This window comes from Enhydra lutris, unplaced genomic scaffold, assembly GCF_002288905.1.
Source record: "Enhydra lutris kenyoni isolate GAN:26980312 unplaced genomic scaffold, ASM228890v2 scaffoldscaffold31, whole genome shotgun sequence".
Taxonomy (NCBI): domain Eukaryota; kingdom Metazoa; phylum Chordata; class Mammalia; order Carnivora; family Mustelidae; genus Enhydra; species Enhydra lutris.
Genome location: NW_019154115.1, coordinates 6,608,220 through 6,628,089, shown reverse-complemented (window position 1 = coordinate 6,628,089; position 19,870 = coordinate 6,608,220). Strand labels below are relative to the sequence as shown.

General features: G+C 37.8%; 1 protein-coding gene and 1 pseudogene across 2 annotated transcripts in view; one reads left to right on the top strand and one right to left on the bottom strand.

Moving 5' to 3' along the window:
* The window catches only part of LOC111153209 (leucine rich repeat containing 49), a 155,583-nt gene that overhangs the window by 114,055 nt on the left and 21,658 nt on the right, over positions 1-19,870 (bottom strand). For both annotated transcript variants that reach the window (XM_022512090.1, XM_022512089.1), the window contains one exon: positions 11,960-12,103. In XM_022512090.1, the coding sequence (XP_022367798.1) occupies positions 11,960-12,103 (144 nt within the window). The remainder of the gene's footprint in view (positions 1-11,959; positions 12,104-19,870) is intronic.
* Positions 14,473-17,939, top strand: LOC111153094 (annotated as a pseudogene).

The following is a 19,870-nucleotide window of genomic DNA, read 5'->3' as shown; positions in this document are numbered from 1 at the left end:
TTTTCTCTTGAATCGGCAAAAGACTTGAACTGATACTTCACATGTTGGAATGGCCTAAAAGTGCTTGAAAAGATGTTCACCATTCTAGGTATTCATCAAGGAACTGCAAATTAAAACCACACTGAGAATCACAGAATCACTAAAATGATTAAGACTGTCAATATCAAATGTTGGCAAGGATATGGAGCAATTAGAACTCCCATTTATTGCTGTTGAAATGTAAAATGGTATAGTCACTTTATAAAACTATTTGGCAGTTTCTAATAAATTTAGACGCCCACCTACTTATGGCTCAGTAGTGATGCTCCTAAGTATTTACCTAGGAGAAATGCGGAACATGTCCACCAAAATGAATGTATAAATAAAAGACTACAGGAATATTCATAACAGCTTTATTTGTTAGGGCTAAATATTGAAATGAAAAAATTCATAGATGCCTATGAACAGAAGAATGAAAACACATGTATTATAATCAGAAAATGGATGCAACTCATTTCATTTTAAAAAATTGCTGATACACACCACAAAACAGATGAATCAAAACATGTTTAGTACACGAAGAGTCCATATTTTTTATATATATACTTCATGAAAAGTTCAAAAACTGGCAAAATTAATCTATGATAATAGAAGTCAGAAACTTCTAGGGTAGGGAAAAGCACTGACTGGAAAGGGGTATAGGAAAATTTTCTGGAGAGAAAGAAATGTTTTCTATCTTGATCTAAGTAGTGGTCAAATAAAAGTACATTTATATAAAAAAAATCACTGAACTGTACAGTTAAGATTTGTGCATTTTATTGTATCCAAATTACACTTCAATAAAAAGTATGGAGAAAAAGTCATCACATTTGGAATCCAACTTCTTTTTTTTTTTTTTTAATATTTTATTTATTTAAGAGAGAGAGGGGATGAGCAGGGGGAGGGGCAGAAGGAGAGGGAGAAGCAAACTCCCCACTGAGCAGGGACCTTGATGTGGGGCTCAATCCCGGACCTGATCATGACCTTAGCCCAAGGCAGACGCTTAAGTAACTGAGACACACACACAGGCACCCCTAGAGTCCAACTTCTGAATCACTATTCAATGAATAATGTCCATGCTTTTTACCGCATTTTGTCTTCTGTGCCATCAACAACATTGGTCATGCTGGATATCCTAAAAGCGTGCTCTACCTTGTCTACAGAATTTTCTTCCAAACTAGTGGTACCTATTTTGTCTATTTTTATATTGTTAAAAGTAAAGAAACACCAGTACTTGTGGTCTCAATGTTTGTCTCTCCCTCAAATTCATATATTGAAATCCTGACCCCAAAGGTGAAGGTATTAAGAGGTGGGGCCTTTGAAGGGTACTTAAGCCACAAGGGTGGTTCCTTATGAATGCGATCAGTGCCTTATAAAAGTGATCTAGCCTTCTCAACCATGTGAGGACACAGTGAAAAGGGGCCAGCTATGGACCAGAAAGAAGGCTCCCACCAGTAGGCAATCACACTATCACCTTGATCTTGGACTTCCCAGCATCTAGAACTGTATGAAATAAATTTCTCTTGTTTATAAGCTACCCAGTCTGTGGTATTTTGTGATAGAGAGCAACCCAAATGGTCTAAGACACCAGTGTGAATTACACCACAGCTTCTTGTTGCTTTGAAATGCTTTCATCTCTTCCAAGGAGTTTGCTCAATTTCTCCTGCCTTCAGGTGCATTGCTTGGCATGTGATAAACAAACTCTCTGAATCTATCTCAGCAACAAAATCTAACACAGCTTCGCCAAACATGGTTTTCCTCCTTTTAAAGCATTTGATTGTTAATTAGCAAGAAAATGTGGAATTGCTGTCGTTACTCCGAAGAAAAATTCCACTAATATTAAATTTATATCTTCGTCGTTCATGACTTTTTGAATACAGAAATGTTTCATTCCCATGCCAAATCTTGGTGTAACCCTTTTTTAAAAAGATTTTATTTTATTTGAGATAGAAAGCACAGGCAGGGGAGGGGTTGGGGGATGGGAGGAGAAGCAGATTCCCCGCTGAGCACGGAGCCTGAGGAAGCCTGATCCCAAGACCCTGAGATCAAGACCTGAGATGAAATCAGACATTTAACAGACTGAACCAAGTAGGTATACCATTGGTGTAATCTTTTTAAATACATTTTGAACAGTGATTAAACTCAAAACATGTGGTAACAATAACTAAAATGAGTATAGTATAAACAGTTTTAACCACATTCACATATATGTAGCAATGAAATTGCTGTAACCCGTTCAGTAGTGATTTTAAGATGCCATGCATTGTAAAACATATCCAGATTTCAAAATTGGTGAAATACGGAAAAATGTGCATCTCAAGTTGGTGAAATATGGTACTTCTACACCCTACACATATTAGTGAATCTGAAGTTCAAAAAGAAATTTATAATCTTAAAAGCTACCAGAGAAAGAAAAAGAAGGCCCTATACAACAAAGATAGTAGACAGTTTAATGATGATAATAGAGTTCAAAGACAATAAAATATGAGCTTCAAACACCTGTGAGAAAAATAACTGTCAATCAGGTCAGACCACCCATCATGAATAAGGGCAAAATAAACACATTATTAGACAAACATAAACTGAGAGAGCTTACCACCAGAGTCATTTTAAAGGAAAATTTTCTAAATTATATATTTTCAAAAGAGTGGTAAACCCAAACAAGCACGTGGGCGAATCCAAATAAGCACTGACTGAAAACACCAACAATTAAAATATCTAATTTGGGGAGTAAAAAGATAAAAAGAAAAGCCTAGGAAACAAAAACATGTAAAGCGGCACAGGGTTATCGGATTAAATGGTTCTAGGGTCCTTATATAAGAAGAGGGTAGGAACGTGTATCAACTCTATAATTTAAGACAAGTGTGTATTTTAAAATATTAAGAGTAACCATTAAAGTGAATAAGAAAGAACAGAGAAAAGCCCATCAACCCACAGTAAGGTGCACATGCACACACAGGAAATGCAGCACAAATAGCACGAAATAATAGCAAAGTGGTAAATTTATCAGTAATCAGAATTAGCACAATAGACTAAAGGCTCTAGTCAGAAGAAAGATTCTCACTTGTAAGTTAAAAAAGAAGTTGTGAACTCTTATAAGAAAAAGGTTTAAAGTAAAAGAAAACTCACTATGAGTCATTGAGAAGAGCTCAGCATCACTTCTGCTGCTGCTTTTGTCAAACATACATAATCTGAATGTAATCATGAGGACACTTCATTAGCAAGCCTAAACCCAGGGACATTCAACAAAATAATAAACACTATTCTTTAAAAATGTCAATGTCATTACATACAAAGAATGATGCAAGGACTCTTGCAGATCAAAGACGACTAGGGAGACATAACTACAGGAATAAAATGCATAATCTTGGATTTTCTTTTGCTATAAAGGACGCTAGCGAGATAATTTTTTAAGATGTTATTTACTTGTCAGAGAGAGAGAGAAAGAGAGAGCGCACAAGCAGGGGGGGCAGAGAGGAAGAAGCAGGCTCCCCGCCGAGCATGGAGCCCAATGCAGGGTTCGATCCCAGGATCCTGGGATCATGACCTGAGCCAAAGGCAGACGCTTAACTAACTCAGCCACCAGGCATCCTTGTTAGTGAGATAATTAAGAAAATCTGAATGGGATCTACAGATTAGATAATAGTATCCTATCGATGTTTATTTCATGATTTGGATTACTATAATGTGGTTATATAAGAGGATTCTTGTTTTTAGAAAATACACATTGAAGTATGTGGAGATGAAGGGGCATCATGCCTGCATCTTTACCCTTAAATGGTTCAGAAAAAAAGAGACTTGTAGATAGAGAAGGACAGAGAGAATAATCAAAAGAGAGGTTAGTTGAAAATTTAAAAATTGAAAATTAAAAAAGATTAAAGAATTAAGAAAGATATACCAGGAAAAAAATAACCTAAAGAAAGTTGGTATTAACATTAGACTAAATGAATGTTAAGGCAAAAAATGTATGATTAACTTCTTTACTTATACTACATAGTTAGAACAGTGACTGGCAAACAGTCCATGCTCATAAATACTTAGTCTATGAAGGTAATAAAGACAGTTAATACACAATGATAAAAGGAACAATTGACCAGGAAGATACATCAGTTTTAACCTTGTGTGCACCTAGAAACAGCTTCAAACACTGAGCACATACTAAGGAAATATATTGATAGAGTGTATTGACTGTAAATGTTGACTGCATACTCGGCAATAGAGCAAAGCTCAACAAACTTCACAGAACAGATTACGTATAACCCACACTCACCGGCCACAAAGCAACTAAATTAGGAAAGAATGACAAAAAAAGAATAATCAATCTATACATATCAAAAATGTTCAAATATGCTTCTAAATAGCACATAGATCAAAGAAGAAATCAAAATGGAACTTAGAAAATATTTAGAATAAAAATACTAAATTTCACACTGTGTGTGGTGCATCAACAATGAATCTTGGAACACTGAAAAAATAAAATAAAATTTAAAAAAATACTAAATTTCAAAACTTGTGGAAAGAAGCTGAAGTGGTTCTCAGGGGTAAATTTATAGTCTTAAGCAAGTGCTTATATTAGAAACTAAAAAGGACTGACAACTAATGTATCAAGTATCCAAACACAAAACTTTAGGAAGAAAAAGCAAATAGAGAAAATAAGAGAGGTGGGAACAAAAATCAAGAACAATATTTCTTTCTTTTTTTTTTTTTTTAAGATTTTATTTATTTATTTGACAAAGAAACCACAAGAGCAGGGACACAAGCAGGGGAGAGTGGGAGAGGGAGAAACAGGCTTCCCATCGAGCAGGGAGCCCAATGCAGGGCTCAATCCCAGGACCCTGGGATCATGACCTGAGCTGAAGGCAGACGATTAACGACTGAGCCACCCAGGCATCCCTAGAACAGTATTTCTTAAAAGCTATAAGAGAAGTTCAACAAAACCAAAGCCAGTTCTTTGAAACTACTAGTAAAATAAACAAATTTCAGGCAATACTAATTAAGAAATAAAGTATAAATAAGCATCACGAGAAATGACAATGGGGACATGATGAAACAGAGAGCAGCTAAAAAAAGGGAGTTTAGATGAAAGGAAACTATAACATATCAAAACTGATACTATTATTACTGAGTCAATAGTTTAAAACTACTCAAACTATTTTACAGATACGTTGCTCCAAGTATACAAGGAGCAGATCATCTTTAATTTCATATAAAGTGAGATTTATACCAAATAGGAAACCAAAATAGGGAATCACAGAATATTAAAATAGGAAGCACCCCTCAGTTCATTTTATGAGGCTAATGTGACCTTGATACCAGAAAAGAAAAAGCAAAATAAATTATAGACAAATTTCACTAAACATAGTGAAAATATTAATAAATGAAATCCAGGAATATATATGGGATATAGCCCATAAAATACACAATAATCAAAAATGCTAGAATGACTTACCATTACAAAATTTTATAGTTTCCAAAATTAATATATTAAAGAAGAAAAAATCCATTATGACCAGTCTAAGAGCTGTATAAGAATCATCTAATAAAATGCAAAAACCATTCATAATAAATAGAGGATAATTTCTTCAGACTGATAAATGGCATTTAGCAAACATAGCTAGTGATACGTTTCCTTTAAAATCAGGAATAAGGCAAGGATGCCTATTTTTGCTTCTTTATTCAGTTTTGTACTGGAGGTATGGTCAAACTGGAAGTTCAGTCTAGCTCAAACAAGAAGAAATAAAATGTAATGATTAAGGGAAAACTACAATTGTTCTCAAAAAATTAAGATTTTTTTTTTTTAGAAACAGACTTTTTTTTTTTTAAGATTTTATTTATTTATTTGAGAGAGAGACAGTGAGAGAGAGCACGAGCGAGGAGAAGGTCAGAGAGAGAAGCAGACTCCCCATGGAGCTGGGAGCCTGATGCGGGACTCGATCCCAGGACTCCAGGATCATGACCTGAGCCGAAGGCAGTCGTCCAACCAACTGAGCCACCCAGGCGTCCCAAAAAATTAAGATTTTTTAAATAGAAAATCTAAGATAACCTTCAGATATATTATTAGAATTATTAAGTGTCAGAGCATGGCTGCTAAATATGAGATCAACAAAACAAAATCAACTGTGGTTCCATATACTGGCAACAACAGGAAGAAATCTACTTTTTTAAAGGTTTTGTTTATTTATTTAACAGAGAGAGAGAGACAGCGAGAGGCGGAACACAAACAGAGAGAGTGGGTGAGGGAGAAGCAGGCTTCCCGCTGAGCAAGGAGCCTGACACAGGGCTCAATCCCAGGACCCAGACTATTTCTGATCAAAATAATTTATAATAGCAAAAAAAAAGAATAAAATGACATATATGAATTGAAAGATATGCTATATTCATATTATGCCTTCATATTAATACACCATGTCCATATTATATTAAAGGTTCAATATAAAAAATGTCAATTGTCTTCAAACTCAAAGATATTCCAATCAAACAGACCAGTAGGATTATTCATGAAACTTGACATGCTGTTTCTACAATGTATATAGAAAAAGAAAAAAAAAAAAAAAAGATTTTTTTTTTTTATTTTTTTTTTTTTTTTTTTAAGGAAGAAAGGAAGGCTAGGGAAGAGGAAGGAAGATTGGGGACCTCATGCTACTAATTCTTAGAACATAACAGAGATTACAGTTACTAAGGTAGTGTTATATTGGAACATAGATAGAGATCAATCAAACAGACCAGAGAGGCCAGGCACAGACCCATGTGTAAGCGGATATTTAATTTGCTAGAGGGAGATACTGCCAAGGGAAGATGGAAGGACAAAAATAATCCATTCTTCAATAAATGGTGCTGGGACAATTAGCAATCCATATGAGAAAAAGGAAAACAAAACTGGATTTCAATTTTACACCACAAGAAAAAATCATTTCCAAATAGATAAAACATGGGAAGAGCAACTTCAAAACTGTCAGGTAACAGAAAAATATCTTTATGTCCTTAACTTTTAAAGAAGGATTTTCAAACAAAAACACCAGAAACAATAAAGAAAACTATAGATGATTTTTACTTCTCTTCCTCAAAATATAGCAGAAACAAAAGAAATACCGCTGATCAAGAGGAAAAAGAAAAAAAAAAGCCTGCAATTATAATGGGCAAAGGATAAGACTATTCAGGCACTCTAAATGAGAGACAATCTCTTATCACGAAAGAAAAAAGATGAAAGGCATTCAGCCTCACTGGAAATTCAAATTAAAATCTCAATGCCATATAATTTCATAGTTAAAAGACTGGCAAAAAATAAAAGGTCTGACAGTATCAGGTATCAGCAAAAATGTGAAGTTAAAGGAACTCCCAGGTAAAGCTGACAGAAATGTAATTTGGTTGTACCAAATTTTTGTATCAAGTTTTGGACAAAACTTGATGATATCTGATAAAACAAAATGAGCATAATCCTGGACTCAGCAATGCCTCTCCCAAGCTCTTCCACTGAGCACTGTTTGCCAAATGCAGGTTGTGATCAACTTTTCATTGGTCAAGAAATCAATTCAGGGGGCGCCTGGGTGGCTCAGTCGGTTAAGCTGCTGCCTTTGGCTCAGGTCATGATCCCAGGGTCCTGGGATTGAGATACACATCGGGCTCCCTGCTCAGTGGAGAGCCTGCTTCTCCCTCTCCCTCTGCCTGCCACTCTGGCTATTTGTGCTCTCCCTCTCTCTCTCTCTCTGTCAAATAAAAAAACAAAATCTTTAAAAAAAAAAATCAATTCAGTAGGTTGAGACCAACATCTTTGATAGAAGATCAAGGGCAGATACAGCTTCATGAAATGTCTGCTTCTATTGTTTATAACTTACCCATATAAATATTTAATAGCTGAGTATTTAATAACTGGGTTTTAATGTAAATTTTATTTATTACCATAGACTATGGTCTGAAAGCCACTGTCCCAGAGAAACTGTTATGCCTATTCACCAAAAGACATGTACAAAAATGTTATTTGTGATATTTTTTAATAATTAAAAATTGGAAGGGCGCCTGGGTGGCTCAGTGGGTTAAGCCTCTGCCTTCAGCTCAGGTCATGATCTCAGGGTCCTGGGATCAAGTCCCGCATCAGGGTCCCTCCTTAGGGAGCCTGCTTCCCCCTCTCTCTCTGCCTGCCTCTCTGCCTACTTGTAATCTTTCTCTGTCAAATAAATAAATAAAATCTTTAAAAAAAAATTAAAAATTGGAAATACCACTGGGCATAAGTAGAATGAATAGTTAATTATAATCATACAATGGAATGCTATATAACAATGAAAATTAGTGAACCAGAGCTACAGATAACACCACAGACAAATCTCAAAGCGTGTTAATAAAAGCGACTTACAGAAAACATGTACAATATGGTGAACATTTAAAAGAACATTTAAAAGCATACAAAAAAATTACTTGATATTGTTTAGGGAGGGGTACATACATATATGGAAAAGGAAACCGACATGCATTGGAATAAACACTGTACTCAGAATTGTGCTTACCTCTGCAAAGGAGGGAGGGAATGTGATGGGGGAGGGTTATACACTAGGCCTTAACTATATTTGAAGGGTTTTTATTTATTAAGTTGATTGGTAGATATACACACATGTTGGTAATATTATTTCCCATTCTTTTCAGACTCTGAAATGTTTCACAATTGTTTAAAAGGGAAAGCTACCATATAAACAAAAAAGGCACTTGGTTTGAAATTTGTAAAATCTCCCAGAAAAAAGATCAGTGATTTTAAACTACAATAAACAAACAAGCAAACAAAAACTTTTCTACATCAAAAACAGAGAAGTTTTCTGATAAGATAATGAAGTGGGTAATGCATTTGTTTCATCTCTTCTATAAGATTTGATGGGCAAAGCAATAAAAATACACAAAATGAGGGGCACCTGGGTGGCTCAGTGGGTTAAAGCCTCTGCCTTCAGCTCAGGTCATGATCTCAGGGCCCTGGGATCGGGCCCCTGTATCTGGCTCTCTGCTCAGCGGGGAGCCTGCTTCCTCCTCTCTGTCTGCCTACTTGTGATTTCTGTCTGTCAAATACATAAATAAAATCTTTAAAAAAAATAAAAATAAAAAAAATACACAAAATGAGTAAACCCAGGGAAATGCTAAAAACAAGAGAGTCATCTTTAAGAGATCCACACTTTGGATGAATTTCAGGAAGCTGGCAAGCAGACAGGGTCTTATTAGCGATAACCCCAGACAAAACCACAGCTCTGAACTGGAAAGAGACATGCTGCTCAGCAGCGTCCGCAGTCCTCTCCTACCGAATGCCGTTTTACTTGGTGCTCACACTCAGAACACGCAGAGAGCAGAAGTGGACGGTGGTTAACTGTGGCTAAGCAAGTAGATGTGTAATGAAAGTTCTGTCTGCTCAACCGCTCTTCCCGGAGCAGCAGCAAACCCACCCCAGCCTCAGCCCACTCCCACCCCTGCCGCGCACACACACAGGCAGTGGACGGAGCAGCCGGCTGCAGATAGCCTCAGCCGGAGCTTCAGGATCTGTTCTCTCAACAAAATGAGAGCATCTGACAAGGAAGGATGGAGCATGTGGGTGTTTTAGCCATGGAGACGGTTAATAACTGCTACATTCGAACCAGAGGCGGAAAAGGAATGGCAGTGTCATCCCACACAGAAGATAGTAAAGTCCTTCTATCCCGCAAATAGCCATTCTCTTATTTTGGCAATTACAGAGTGAGCCTCCCTTTTCCCTTCCACTCACTCTAAAGGGAAGCCTGCCAATGTGTGGGATTCGACAACTTACACAAATCCAGTGATCATTTTAGGGAGAGATCTTGGAGTTAAAAAGACCTATTCAGCTGCGCAGGAGATCCAGTCACTACTTAACACAGTCATTCATCTAAGGATTACCAGCCACTGAGGAAAATCAAAACCGTGAAAGAAAAAACAGAATGAAAGAATAAGTGTGATAACTGACCCTAGAGAAATGAAGAGACACTGAAGGAAAAAAAAAAAAAAAGAGAGAACCCTCAGTTTTAAAAGTCTCTTGGCTGTTTTAGGGAAGGATGCTTTGAAAAAGAAACAAAAGTTGGATCCAGTCTTATGTAACCTTACATGTATATTCAAATTTCCCATAAATTCATATGTGTGGTACTTATCATCATGATGACACCATATGCATCGTATTTACTAAATCTTTGTAACTTTTAGAAGTTAATACAATTTCCTTCTCCATAGATGTTGGCTGCTGCCTAAGCTGTAACAGTAATGGTCAGACTTAATACTCACTGGGAAATTCAGTAAGCAATTTCCTGGATACACATTATGTACTTTCCAAATGAAAGAACACAGACGGGAATATGCAGAAGTCAATAGATTTCTGTGCCCCACTCTACCAAAGCCTTTTGGGTTCTTACCATACCCAAGGTCCTGAGGACAGATCAACTCCAGCCTGAGCCGTTCCTAGACACTCAGCAATGTAACAGATTAACTCAATCTGGAGGTCTTTTAAAATAAACAAGCCATTTCCAATATTTAAATCCAATCTGGGGAGGGCCTGACAGAATTGAGGGGCTCTGGAATAAATCCATTTCTTGGAAAAGGTTCTGAAATTATCCCAACCTCCTAGAAGATGTGAGCATTACTGAGCTCTGATTTTTCAAAATGAAACCAATCTGTACAATGAGGCCTAGAGATAAGGCATCATCTGTCCCTCAACCTTTCCAAGTATATCATTTATATTACACTTAATTATTTACTAAGGAACTCAATGTCTCAAAGAAGTTAAGAGTTAGATTGTGCCTTTAAAAAGAGTTAGATTTTACTTGAATGATATACAGAGAGAACCTAGTACTTTTCTATTGCAGGTAAACAAAAGAAGCTTGTTTAAAAAAAATGTTTGTTTTTATCATTAGAAGTCTTCTCAGTCTGTATCACATAATACAGTCAAAAGTCCTATTTCTAGGGATGCCTGGATGGCTCAGTTAGTTAGGTGGCTGTGTTTGTCTTGGGTCATGATCCCAGGGTCCTGAGATTGAGTCCCACATTGGGCTCCTTGCTCATCGGGCTCCTTGCTCAGCCTGCTTCTCCCTCTGCCTGCCACTCCCCCTGCTTGCATCTCTCTCTCTCTCTCTCTCTGACAAATAAATAAATTTTTTAAGCTATTTCTAGTGCTCCTCGCATGTGCACAAGTACAAAATACCTGAGCATCAGGCTATTATTTCATTGCTGAACTTGAGTAAAGCTATAAATCTAACGAAGTTCATCTTCAGAGTTCCAAAGTGGCCTTCCTGTAGTTTTGTCCCCACAGTGCAAACTTGTTTCCTCCTGCTCACATGTCAGCTCCTGACCACCTTAGCATCTTTCTTCAGATTCAACAAGCTAAAAAGGATCCTAGAAATAATCTAGCCCAAGACCCTCACTTTAGAAAAAAGTAAACTGACGCTTATAGAGTTAACAATTTACCCAAGGTCACCCAGCTAATGAGAGACGAAGCTGTGACCAGAACGAGGTCTGATGCCCTATGCAATGCTTTTTCTACTATACCAGCCTGCCTCCGTCAACCCTGCAAAGGAAATGATATTTATGTATGTCTTCACAGCCCTTGGCTTCTCCTCTCTGAGCCTTTTCCCTCCTGGTACAACAATTTGTCAACTTTAAGTTACCAATAACCTTCTTTCTTATTAATTCTATTACCATGATGAAACAGGAAAGAATTCACTACTCATTTATATTAGCTAATGCATTTATTGATAATACTTCTGTTTCTAATTTTACATTTATCTTCTAAAATGAAAAACACCTTAACATTTCCCAAATCAAAACATAAGGCTTAATAATTATATGCACAATTAAATTCAGAAAAGAGCTGAGTTACTGTAGATTCTTACTTTACATAAAACAATACCATAACATTTATTTCATTTCCTTAGAAGAAAAGGCAGAGATCACATATCGATTCCATTTTAATACTCACCACAAAAGTGATTTGATTGTGTCGCAGGTTAAGTTCAGTTAGTGAATCCAGCCCATTAAGATTATCAACGTGACTTAAAAGGTTCCTAGCAAGATTTAAAACTCTCAAATCACACAAATGACTGACGTTTTCAATTTTGGTAATCTGTTAAAAAATGAGAAAGAGATAATTAGCAGGCATTGTCATAGATATGCATGTTATAAAAACCCTAAAAATAAAATACATAGTCACTGGATTCAGTGACAGGTTTACATGAAGATACTTAAAAATGTATTTCTAGGGGCACCTGGGTGGCTCAGTCAGTTAAGCCTCTGTCTTTGGCTCATGTCATGATCCCAGAGTCTCGGGATCAAGACCCACATCAGGTTCCCTGGTCGGTGGGGAGCCTGCTTCTCTCTTTGGCCCTCACCCTGCTCTCATGCTCTCTTTATCTCAAATAAATAAATAAAATCTTTTTAAAAATGCATTTCCAAGTTCCTCTGTTATAGACAAGAAGTCATTTAACTTGTGAAAATTAAATAAAGGTACGTATTTTATAATTTCACCATAGTAAATATTTGCAGTAAATTTTATCAAATAGTCAATAAGTCCATCGTTGGGGCATCTCTAATTGCCAGGTCCAGATAAAAGTGACAAGAGCTAAAGGCGCCTGGGTGGCTCAGTCGTTAAGTGTCTGCCTTCAGCTCAGGTCATGATCTCAGGATCATGGGATTGAGCCTCACAGGGAGCCTGCTTCTCCCTCTCCAACTCCTCCCGCTTATGTTCCCTCTCTCGCTGTCTCTCCATCTCTCTGTCAAATAAATAAATAAAATCTAGGGGCGCCTGGGTGGCTCAGTTGGTTAAGCGACTGCCTTCAGGTCAGGTCATGATCCTGGAGTCCCGGGATCGAGTCCCACATCAGGCTCCCAGCTCTGCGGGGAGTCTGCTTCTCCCTCTGACCTTCTCCTCGCTCATGCTCTCTCTCACTGTCTCTCTCTCTCTCAAATAAATAAATAAAATGTTTAAAAAAATAAATAAATAAAATAAAATAAAATCTAAAAAAAAAAAAAAAGGTGACAAGAGCTATACATACTATCTGCCAAATAAAAACTTACTGCAAGCTCAAGGCCAAAGCTCACAATATTCTGACCAAGCAAGACAGCCCTCTGAGAGAAAAGGCAAGGAAAAGGAATGCTACCACGCCTTGTTCTCTCCATTTATACTGCAGGATCCTGAAAGCCGTCAAGAATCTAAATGGAAAAGATACAACAAACTAGGATCCCAAGTGGAGACGGAGGATGGATATTCTTTATTAGTGAAAGTGCTTAGGAGAAGAGACAGATAACGTGTAGCCAGAGTTCAATATGGTAGACAATAAGTGTTCAGAACAAGAGGACTTGAGTCACGGAATAGGCACGTGCACATAGTCTCTGGCCCGCAGCAGAGGAGCTCTGAGTTGCACGGCAAGGTGGGGTAAGGAAAAGCTATGCCTATGAACTGATGAAAGCACAACAGGATTTTAAGCCCCGCCAGTGTAACTGCACAAGCACAGTGCAATGGTTCTCTAGGACATGTAAGTAGGGGTCCTTGCAGGGGGACTTCGTCAACCAACTACTTCAGTTAACAATGAGTCAGGCACATAACACTTTTCTTCCAAACATTAAAAAAAGTTGCCACAATCACTAGAGGTTAACTTTCTCATCTGTACTGTCAGCCCAGTACAGATGAGAAAAAATCTGAAATTTTTTATTCAACATTCCAAAGCAGATGTCAGCTAAAAGGATGTTTTCTTCAATTTATAATCCAGTTTGTATGTTGTTATTGGACCTTCTCTTACATTCAAGAAATACCATCTAGATTCCATCTAGGTTCAAAAGGGAAAACCTATGTTTATTATAAACTCAGTAATAAATAAAGGTAACATCTGACTATGCTTTAAAATTTGTCCTAAGATTTTGGTCTAACGTAAAATGAAATCAGTGAAAGCTGTCAAAGAAGAAACAAGGTTATCCATATCTGAAGATGACAGAACTATGTACAATGAGATGTGGACAAAAGCATTTCAAAACTAAATAAGTGACAGAATTTTAAATGTAGAATCAGCAAAAAGCAAAACAGACACTGTGAGAAATCAGTAATGTCATTATAAGTTTGAGAAATTCTCCTAAAAACCTAAGGAAAAATGGCGGTAGGAAGAATGAGAGGCAAGATGGGGATATGGAAGACAAACAATATAGATGTAACAAACATGAATGGAAAAGCAATATTTAAATATATAAAATAAAACTTTCCTGCGAACAGGAAAGTTTAATAAAAATATATAGAATGAAGGGGCATAATTGTTAGATGACATACATAATTAAGTCTTCCCCCTTCTGGTACTAAACCTGGGGCATTTCTTGTAGAAAACTACCTTTCTCTAATTCTTTGGTCCTGGTGGGACTGATAATTAGAATGCCGACATTGTAGGCATTGTAGAGTTCCCTTTTATTTAGTTTGGTAACTCTGAAACGGAACATTATTAATTCTAAAATATGGGTATCAAGATGTAAGTTTTAAAAAAATCACTGGGGATATCGTTCAGCTTCTTGGTTTGCAATCAGATAGGCCAGAATAGTCTGCAATGTATCTGACAGAGCCTATTATGCATTGCAGTCAGGGACAAAGTCACGGGGAATGATAAAAAATTTCAGGCAAAAGGTCACGTGGGGTGAGAGTACAGCTTTTGATTAGTTAATACACTTCACAGCAAGAAGAAATGATGGGAATGTCGGAAAGTCCAATCGTAGGCCATACTGATCAGAGAGAGGGTCTCCAGGAGACTGCACAGCTTCTCAATACACCCAGGAAAGCTGGATACTCCAGGCTCCTCTTTATGTGTAAGAGTAACCCAGACCGCTCTGTCTGGATAAAGACAACCTTCTGACTCAGCAATGCTGAAAGGGCAAAAGTCTGCTTTCAGTCAAGCAGTCACAGGAAGGGCAAGCTCTCCCTGAAGGAAAAGATGGCCTTGAAAGAACAGATCCTTCCTGAAGCACATTTGTGTCCATGTTAAAGTAAGCTTTCACGGAGAGAACGAATTCTGGAAGACCAAAACAAATCTACCTCAGAATTTGAGAGCCGACCTCTCAGATTCCTCTGTTTTCTTCACTATTCAGATATAATCAATTGCTAAATCTTGGTGTTTCCATTTTTTTTTAAGATTTTATTCATTTATTTGACAGAGGGAGAAAGAGCACAAGTAGGCAGAGAGGCAAGACTGAGGGAGAGGGGGAAGCAGGCTCCCCACTGAGCAGGGAGCCCGATGTGGGACTTGATCCCAGGACCCTGGGATCATGACCTGAGCCAAAGGCAGACGCTTAACCAACTGAGCCACCCAGACGCCCCATTGATGTTTCCACTTTTTAAATATTTATCCAATCTGTCCCCTTATTAAATCCCTATCGTTACTACTTCAGGTCAAGCCACCATCACTTTTCACAAAGATTATTGGATTAGTCTCTCAACGTTCTAGCACAAGTTTAACTTTTCTCCCACTCTTTCCATCCCCCAATCTATCTCCTGAACACTATTATCATTCCTCAGACCATTTCCACATCCATAAACCAATTACATTTATTCCACAATGTACACCAAGTATCATTTTTATTTCTGATGAAAGTAAACTCTGAAAACAAAAAATATTCACTTAATTTTTTTAGGTTTTTCACTACTTGATGCTTTTTTTTTTTTTTAAAGAATTGGACATTGTTTGATGTTGAATAGTTTATCTCCTGACTTTTTAGAAGCCCAAGGTTACCAATGCTATCTTTGCTTTGAAATATTCTAAATTTCTGCTGAGTGGATTTAGATATTTTGAAACAAGACATGGATTTTCATGTAAAGCTTCCTTCTTGTAGTTATAGAGCCTTGAGAAATAATTTGTGTGGTACAAATATTTAATCTCAATACATGGAATAAGTACAAACACAAAGCTGAAATTATAGACATAACACAGGTCAGCTAACAAGGAATAGAGCATTTTTTTAATCAACATAATAGTTGGTAAATAATTCCCACACATCACATATGGATCAAGTGATATGTTAGTCATATACCGGGATCCCTCAGAGATCTTGTGTAATGCCCATAATTCTTAAAGGTAAGGGCATCTGGATGGTTTAGTTCCATTCAGGTCATGATCTCAGGGTTCTGAGATTGAGCCCTGTGATGGAGCCTCCTTAAGAATCTCTCTTTTTCTCCCTCTGCCTCTCACCCCAACTCTTGCTCTAAAAAATAAATAAAATAAAATAAAATATAATAAAAAATAGATAAAATGAATTCTTAAAGGTATATTATAATGTGAAAGCTACATAAACATGTTTACTTATATATATACATTTTAAAATAAACTTGAAAAAATTGTTACCATAAAATGCTGCAATTAGTTATGAATAGTTTTTAAAATAGTGGGATACCAAAAAAAATGAAAAATCAGTAAATAAAAAAATAAAAATAGTGGGCTACAAGACAGAATAGCAATTCCTCAGGTGTGGCATACAAAGCCCTCCACAATCTGGCCTTTCCTTTTCTCTCCCCTCATTTCTCACTGTTCTTCAACATATGCTAAATTCTCAAACAGTAAAAAATACCCTGTTGTTTTTAGTCTCAGTGCTTTTGCATATGATATTCTTTTATTGACAAACTCTTTATTCTTCCTCCCCTTCCAGCCTTACCTCACTGGGTAACTTCTCTACTAGAGTGACACTAACCAGCCTGCAGAGCTGGACAATTCCCAGGCTACCAACATTCCTCCCATTCTGTGCACATACAGACACACAACAGATGGGGCTGGGTGAGATTAGAACCTAGCAAATGTGGTCTATCTAGATTTATCAAGGTTTTCATTCATTACATTAGCTTTTCACCAAAACGATTGGGACTCACAGCTGTTAGAAAGCCTAGAGAGATCATACTGAAGTTTGCACTTGACCGACTGCAGGTGGTTCAACAGGTAGAGACTCACAGAGCACCCCAGAATGTTCACTTACCACCTCAAGAGAGGCACTACCTTCTGCATGAGTATGTAGCTCATGTAGCTGGTCATAAATAAATACATTTCAAAGACAAAAATTTCAATGGAAGAGCAAAGGACCAAAAAATAGCCAAGAGGCTCTGAGAGAGAAGGAGGGGAAACATAACAAACCAGAGAGAAAAATTCAGATAGACAGACATAGAGGCAGACAAAACACAAAGAGACATTATTTATACCATTTTAACTGACAAAAATTAAGAAGTATGACAATTCCAGAGCTTTGGGTGGTGGCCGCTGCTGGCTCTGCCTTCCCTTCGGAGAGGGCAATGTGGCCTGGACAGCAGTCCTGGCCCCCGGTGCCCCAAGCCTGCCACTTCTTGCCTCAGTGCCCTGACGCCACCGCAGCCCAGCCAGTGGCCCAGATGCAGCCACCAAGTGTGTGGTGGTGGGAAACGGAGCTGCAGGTCAAAGTTGCCCACCACTTGGTTAAACCGATAATTCCCAGAAGAATACATCCCCACTGCCTCTGACAATTATTCTGCCAATGTTATGGTAGATGGAAAATGGGTGAATCTGGGCTTATGGGATACAGCTAGACAATATAATGATCGATTATGTCCCTTATCCTATCCACAAACAGATGTGGTCTTAATTTGCTCTTCTCTCGTGAGCCCTGCATCATTTGAAAATGTTCAAGCTTGAGTACCCTGAAGTATGGCACCACTGTCCCAACACCCCTTCATCCTGGTGGAGCCAAACTTGATCTCAAGGACAATAAAGATGTGATTGAGCAACTGCAGGAGAAGAAGCTGATTCCCATCACCTAGCCACGAGGTTTGACCATGGCTAAGGACATGGGTGCTGGAAAACACTAAAGTGCTCGGCTCTCACGCAGTGAGGCCTCAAGACAGTGTTGGATGAAGATCTTCAAGGGTTCTCTGCCCTCCTCCAGTCAAGAAGAGGAAGAGAAAATGCCTGTTGCTGTAAATGTCTGGGCGCTTCCCCTGCCCTGTCCACCTTGGAAACTTTATATGCTTTGCTCAAAAATGGGAGCCTTTGCACATGGTGCCAAGTTTTTGTTACAGATTACTTTTTCCATAAAACCATTTCAAATGAATCAGTCATTTTTAGGTTTTATTTGTTTAAAGTGTAAGAATTCAAACTTTCACCTTATAGTAAAATTTAGCCCTAAAATGGCAAGCTTTCTTAAAGCCTTATTTTTCAAGAGCTCCTATTCTTGCTCAGATTAAGAGTTGCCAAAATAGCTTGTGAATTAAGTTGCACTGCTGTGCTGAAAACACTAGGCATTAAGTCATTCAAGATCTCTGTCATTAAGAACAGACTGCAGGAAAACAGTATGCAGGGTTCTCAAAAAGTTAAACATAGAGCTACCCTATGACCCAGAAATTGCACTACTCATTATTTACCACAAAGATACAGATGTATCTTTGAAAATAGAAAGATATTCGTGAAAAGAAGGGGCATATGCACCCCAATGTTCATAGCAGCAATGGCCACAATAGCCAAACTGTGGAAGGAGCCAAGATGCCCTTCAACAGATGGATGGATAAAAAAGATGTGGTACCTTGGAACACTGCATCAAAAACTAATGATGTATTTTACAGTAACTAACATAACACAATAAAAAAAAAAAAAGATGTGGTCCATATATACCATGGAATATTACTCAGTCATCAGAAAGGATAATGCCCATCCTTTGCACTGACATGGATGGAACTGGAGGAGATTACGCTAAGTGAAATAAGTCAAGCAGAGAAAGACAATTATCATATGGTTTCACCCCTATGTGGAACATAAGGAATAGCACGGAGGACCATCGGGGAAGGGAGGGAAAACTGAAGGGGGCAGTAATCAGAGAGGGAGAAAAATAATGAGAGACTATAGACTCTGGGAAACAAACTGAAGGTTTCAGAGGGGAGGGGGTGGAGGGACAGGGTAGCCAGGTGACGGGTGTTAAGAAGGGCACGTGTTGTGATGAGCACAGGGTGTTATCCACAACTAATGAATCACTGAACACTACATCAAAAATTAATGATGTACTCTATGGTGGCTAACTTAACATAATAAAGAAAAGATATGTTTATATCAGAAAACCTGAAAAACACAGAAAAGTATGAAGCAGAATACACAAATCCCCTAAAACCCTAACACCTAAAGATATTTTCTGGTCACATTTGGTATAGTTCATTACCAAAAAAATCTTATTTTTATTTCTTAAGAAAAAAAAAAGAAGAGACTGCAGAGTCTCAAGTTTGGAAATGCAGACACTTCCTAACTAGTTTCTGATGAGAAAGCAGCACAGCCTCCTCCATGAAATGTTGCCATCTAGCACACCAGTAACTTACCAGCCCGCATCCATTCCCTAACACTAGACTTTACATCATAACAGAAATGAGTGTAAGGACTCAAAACTCTTTAGATCAATCTTTTTGATTTTGTAGTGAGATTTTTAAAAAGATTTGTTTATTTTATTTTAGGGAGTGGGCGAGGGGCAGAGGGAAAAGAGAATCTCAAGCAGACTGCATTGAATATAGAGCACCACTCGGAGTTCGATCTCACAACCTGAGCTGAAACCAGGAGCTGGATACCCAACTCACTGCACTACTCAGGCGCCCCTGTAGTGAGATGTTTTTTAAAAAAAAACTTAGGGTATATGCTACTGCTGAGATTTTGAACAGACTTCTTACTCCCACATCCCTCTGATGAAGTATCTGGTCTGGCCACGGGGACACCGGGTGGGGTGTGTGCTGCACGGGAGGTGATCAAAGAATGAAGACAGTTATTTTGACAAAATATGGAGGTTAATTTACACTACCCTGTACACAGCATAATTAAACTGAGTAAAAGTGTCACGGATAAAATTTTAAAAGGTTAATCTCTGTCATATGCAGTAAGTG